Below are 6,000 nucleotides of genomic sequence, written 5' to 3'. Positions count from 1 at the left end.
ATTCTATATACTTAACCCGATATTCGCCGGGCTGTAGGTCCGATATATAATATAATTATTTAAATAACTTCGGTCGTGCCACATTACCGTAGTAGCAGATTAGTTATAGCGGAAATTAATTATAATGGAACATTAATAAGGTCTAATTGCTTTTCCGGCGATATATAGTTTATAGAAGGTGGAAAGGAAGCTTTAAAACAATTAGATAAAGAGGTAAAGGAACTTAATAATGCTAACTGGACTACTGCGCCTCCCTTTTTGGTTAGATTGGCGTACTTTACTACCCTAATGCTTGCGATAGCTTTAGTACTTCCGTATAGGGAATAGTTAAGTTTATATAGAGGAACTACGCTGCTTAAATTGCTTGATTTCGTTTAAAGAATATAAGATCTTATACGGCTTATATAATGGTCTAGCGATTTGCTATTATTCTATAACTAAGCCTAAAGCCCTTATACCTTTACGTTCGCCTATACTTATAACCCCTACTAAAATTAAACCCCCCTCTCTACGCTCTCTTCTCCCGGCCTTGCTAAAATACTTAGTATAAATATACTTCTTTTGTAACAAAGATAGAAAGGCTATATAGAAGTGGTCTTTTAAAACCCAATGCTTAATTTTTATAAACTATATAAGTATGGCTAATCTTATGAGCTAGGTAATTGTGCGGGCTATATTAGCATATAGTTAAGAAAAAAGTAAAATAGTGTAATTGGCGGGCTGGTACGCAGGAACATAATACTATTTAACTTTACTTAATGTGGCTTGGAGGAGTGTAGAGCCTTAACCTAAGCTATAGAAATACGTCCTCTAACTAAGCCTTTATTATATAACCACTAACTACTTTTAGGCGCTGCGGCTGCCGTATACCCCGCTACTTACCCTTCCTGGAACTTTAGAAGTTATACTAGTCCTTAGTTAAGCGACTGACGTTTAAAGCTCTAACTAACCAGCTAAATCCGTCACAGATTAGATAAAGCTAATAATGACTTCTTAATGTATATATAGAGGCTTTAGAGCTATGTTTAATAAAGCAGAGTTCTTATTCTTAATTGTCCTATTTAACACCAAATTACTCCCTTAAATATTGCTTAAGATGTAGTTGAAACTAGAGAAATATACCATCTAAGAGTATTCCGTTCGGCTTAGCGCAGCTTATAAATAGCGAGAAATATAATAACTTAAAACTTATATACTAGGGGCTAGAGTTTAAAGTCTATAAAGCGATTATATGCACCTAATCTCCTATACTTATAGCTGCCTATAATAGAGGCTTTTAGGTAAAAGCTAACTAAATATTTAGTAGAATTAACCCTAACTAACCAACTAATAGGTAGGAGGCGGCGACTAATATTATAAATATTAACGAGTTCGATTCTGGCACCGTTAAGAGGATAATCTAATTTATATATAAGAGGGACTATAAAAATGGTAAGGAGGAGTAAGGATCTAATATCGACAACGCCGATACCTTATCGCTATCTAAACTAGATAATAGCGGTGGCGATAATAAAGACACAATAATACGGCCGACGACGGCCTATATTATACTTTGTCACGTCTATATTAATATAATTACTGATTACTATAATATACTATAGCTAAAAGAGCTTGTGAATATAAAAATCTAATATATTCTAGGAACTAGCTAGTCCGTAAATGGGTTTCCTAATATTATTAAGAATGTCTTTAGCCTAATAGGCGACTTAGCATTATATAATATAATTACCTTAATAGCGGCTAAGTATATTAAAGAGCTTATTAAACTTAGGGACTTTATAAAGCTGGACGTTATAAGCGATTTCGCCATTAGTATTATATAAACAGCGATTACCGCATCTAAGGACATAGAGGAAAATTTTATACTAAAACTTTAAGCTGTTTAATCTTAGCTATAATAAACAGAATCACTGCTTTAATCCGCCGAGGTAAGGTATATCGCGGTTGAGTATAAAAGCAAAAATATTAATAACTGTCTTAATACCCTCTGCACGACTAGGACTTGTTATAATATTAGTTATAGAGCCGAGTTTATATATTATATTAAGGACAGCAGTTATCTATCTAACCCTAATTACCCTTATATACTTCGTTATAAAAGGTATAAGCGTTATATATAAGTAAAGATATATAGCTTAGGAGATTGGCTTAGGTAGGAAGTTATTATATTATTTAGGTTGATCTAAGAAATTCAAATATATATTTCGTCTATAGTCGATCCGTTAGATATTGTATAGTAACTATATTATCTATCTTCTATTAGCCTCCCCTTACCTTACCCCTTACCCCTTACCTCTTACCCCTTACCCCACCCTTTATCTTATCCTTTACCTTACCCTTACCTTTACTTTTACCTATTACCCTTTACCCCCCAGACGAATTATAAAATCCTAGTTATTATATCTATTCTACTAAATACTAGAATAGGATTAGATGATAATAGACTAAAATAAAATAAAAAGTGGTAAAGAATAATAAGATAAGCGAGAAATGACTAGGAAAAGGTGCCATATATAAGGAATGTATAGTTCTAAATTTACCAGTTATATGCCTTTCTATTAGTACTAGAGGGTCAGTATAGGATTCTTATATAAGTAAGGCAACTTATCTAGTAGTGCCTTTTAATCGGATGCCATACGCCATATATAAGGGCTGCGTGATTTTTAAAATACTTAAGTCCTTTAATCCACTTTAAACAATAAGGATGCTTATAGCGGAACCTCTACCTAAACACTCCTTCTATAATGTAATTATTGAGATACTTTTATAGTATATCCTTCTTCGCAAATAGGCGGGTCTGCCTTAGCGTTAAGAGTTGGTTATTGCTAATGCAGATAAGGTAAATAAGATTAGTAAACGTTATAGGATGCGGCAGCTATATTATTTTAATACCCTCTTCCTTAATCGGGACCGCGCTCCACGTCTTATCCGGGTTTTCTTAGAAAGGCGAGTTTAAGCTAATATATTCTTTCTACCGCTTTGCCTATTAATAGGTACTAGTATTAGTATTACTTATACCTCTTTTTACGCCTACTATACTTTGGTCTACTTTAGACCTAAATTAAAGTCTAATAGCCTTGCTTAGGATCCCATTCTGCTAGCTCTCTTATTAATTATAATACTTAATAAGATTACGGATAAACTTTATACGGAGTTTTATAGCGTGCCCTTCTTTAAGCTCATTTAGCGGCTAAGACAGCAGTTTGGTAATGGCAGTATATTCGCGAAATTTATACTATATAGCTAAACGGGTAGGAATGTCCGTCCTAACGCTACCACTGAGCTGTCTTTTAATATTGTAATCGTCGATGGCGTTATAAAAATTGAGAATAACCTGGTCCTCTTTTTGTTTGCGTAGGACGTTTATAATACTGTAAAGTTTACGTCTAGCTTTATTATAACAGTTATATAGTTTCGTTCCCTTTACGGCGTTAATAGAGTGATATCCTTGGCTCCTGATCTTTTGCTTATATCGCTCTCATTTCTCGCAAAGCTGCAAAATATTAGGGTGTTAATTAAGTTTTAACTGGAATTTAAGCTTCTGCTCGTCAGTTAGACCTATAGGGGCCTACTTATCCCTTAAAATCCCTATCCGTGCGGCATATTAGATAAGGTTGTCCTATAATAGAGTTCTAAAGTAGATTAACTAGAAATCGCGCTTAATTAAATTAGGTAAATAAAACCGTTGGTAGGTATCGCCGTAATAACCTATTGTCTAATTTTACTCTTCTAGAGTAAGGGTGGCTAGAAAGGTTAGTTAATAGATATACTTATATTAAATTAGATACTTACTGTTTAATTTCCTTCTAGACACTTATCGCAGCTAGTAAAGTTTAAGCGATTATTTAAACCTAGCTACTCGGCCTAACTATACGTAGTAATCGCGGCATTTCTGGTAAGGGAATGCTTTAGTGTCCGACACTCCCCTATAACTAGCCATTATCTTAATATCTTAAAAGATGGGTTGTTCCTCTATCTGCTTCTTAAACTTTACTTTAAGACTTTCTTTATTTACTAGGATTTTAAGTTTAAAAATCTCTTCTAGCGAAGTATAATGGCGTTAAAATGCATTATCCGCGATAGTAAGGCTTATGAGATAGGATAGAATATAAAAAGCTAGGATGCTTTTAAGACGGAAAATGAACCTCTTACTATAGGTCTATTAGCGCCATTCGCGCCGTCTTTAATCGGCGTCGCTATATACCGTCTACCTGTGCCTCTAGAATTCTTAATATATATAAGACTTACGAGGGCAACAGTTGTGGTTTAATTAAAGTTTTTTATATTACGAACTTTTAGGATTATAATATATTTATACAAAAGTGCTTTATTGGAGCCTCTCGCGCTTAAACTTTTAATAAGAGCTTGGGGTCTTATTGCCGTAGTACCGGAGAGGAGGAGGATTACTCCTATTTATACTTGAAAACGACTATAGTAAGGCTTTACGTCCATTATCTAATAGGCATTAATAATTGTATATAAGTCTTGCATATATATTGTATACTTTTCTTTCTTTAATATGTCTAGCTTATATATTGGCATTAAGTAGGTTAGGATCCACTGTAATAAATTAGCCAGGATTTTTTTTTAAAAAATTAAAGATTACCTATATCTTGTATATTAAGTTCTACGCTATTGTTTATACTATGGCCTACCACATCTATGAATTTGCATAGCATTCGTCTCCAGTATAACTGGATTGTGCTTTCCTTCTTAATTTAAGAATTCTTTATGCGCCATTTGAGGTATATTTTAAACGTGTCGGCTATATACTAATAAAGGGCCTTAGTTGGGTTAGACTTAACTTTTAGGTAGAACCTAAATATAAATTGTTAGTATTATAAGGTGAATTTTAGTTTAAATATAAATAAACTTTTCCTAATTTCGGAACTTACGCTTAATAAGAGAAGTAGACTAAGGCTTCCGTTTTAACTTCGCCCTTCCTTAGTCCTTATAATACGCAATCCTCTGCTATAAATATTCCCCTTTAGAATTGGCGTCTTCCCTAGCTTTAGAGTTAGAGCTTAAATCTAAGTCTAAAGCTAGCTTAGAATAAAACGGCTTGCCTAGTTTGGAGTCTAAGCTAGAGGCTGGATTTATATTTCGCCATTTCTTACTTTAAGAGGGCATGGTAGTTAAACGCGTAGTGTCTTAGTGCTTTAGTAGCTGCTAGTTACTTACATATAGAAGCTAGCTTAAGAGCGACTGCTGTTAATAGGAACGCTGAAAAAGGCTTTACGGGAGATTGGCGTTCTTAAGAGCGGGACAGGGCAAAAAAATCCCATAGGTAGAAACCTAGAAATTAAGTATTAGAAGTGAACGATATAATAGCAAAGGAAAATGTATACGTAGCTACTGTGGGAAAAGGGTTAAAGGAGCGTAGTGTAGAAGGGAGGTTTCGTTATATGAGGGTAGTGCTTTTAGCGAAGGATGAGGATAAAGGTAGGCGGTGGATGTCTATGGCTTTTTAAATAACGTTAGCCGCTGAGGGACGTTTGGGGAGCTTCTAGGTTTAGTGGGTGAATGAGGAAGACCCTGCCGTCCTTGGCATGCTTAGTATGTTATAAAAGCAGCAATAGATATGGGTCTAAGCGAGGAGAAACAGCCTCCTAAAACGGGGGGGAGGAGCCTCTAAATCCGGCTGCGTCTTCCCCAATAATAAGATTCTAGTAGTAATAACTTAGTAGTAGGTTATACGGAATTTTAGTTATTTTTAACCTAGCTAATTAGAGGGTTATATTGTTTTAGCTATTTATATTTAAGTATTACCTTATAATGCTTTAAGGGTATTATAAATAGGGAAATATATTTAAGGTATTTGCCTATCCATATCTTTATAAAAGTGTAGTATATTAGTTCGCTATATATTAAAGGCTTACTATTAAAGCCTTATAGGCCTTAGGGCTTATTAAGTTTCTTTAAATTTAAGCGTTAAGTTTTTACATAGTTTATATTAATAAAACCTATATTAGTAGCTCCGCTATTTATAAGAATTTATAC

The 6,000-nt window shown here is 34.2% G+C and overlaps 1 protein-coding gene across 1 annotated transcript; it reads right to left on the bottom strand.

Moving 5' to 3' along the window:
* Positions 1–3,235: 3,235 nt before the first annotated feature.
* Positions 3,236–3,478, bottom strand: K441DRAFT_552179 (uncharacterized protein; the record flags this gene model as incomplete). The annotated part of the gene is made up of 1 exon (XM_067643132.1): positions 3,236–3,478. A coding segment is annotated over one exon (243 nt), but the record flags the coding sequence as incomplete, so codon positions are not given.
* Between the last annotated feature and the right edge of the window lie 2,522 nt (positions 3,479–6,000).

The sequence above is a fragment of the Cenococcum geophilum genome, assembly GCF_001692895.1.
Source record: "Cenococcum geophilum 1.58 unplaced genomic scaffold K441scaffold_13, whole genome shotgun sequence".
NCBI classification, from domain to species: domain Eukaryota; kingdom Fungi; phylum Ascomycota; class Dothideomycetes; order Gloniales; family Gloniaceae; genus Cenococcum; species Cenococcum geophilum.
The sequence above is the reverse complement of the archived record's forward strand: the minus strand, read 5'-3'. Positions and strand labels throughout refer to the sequence as shown.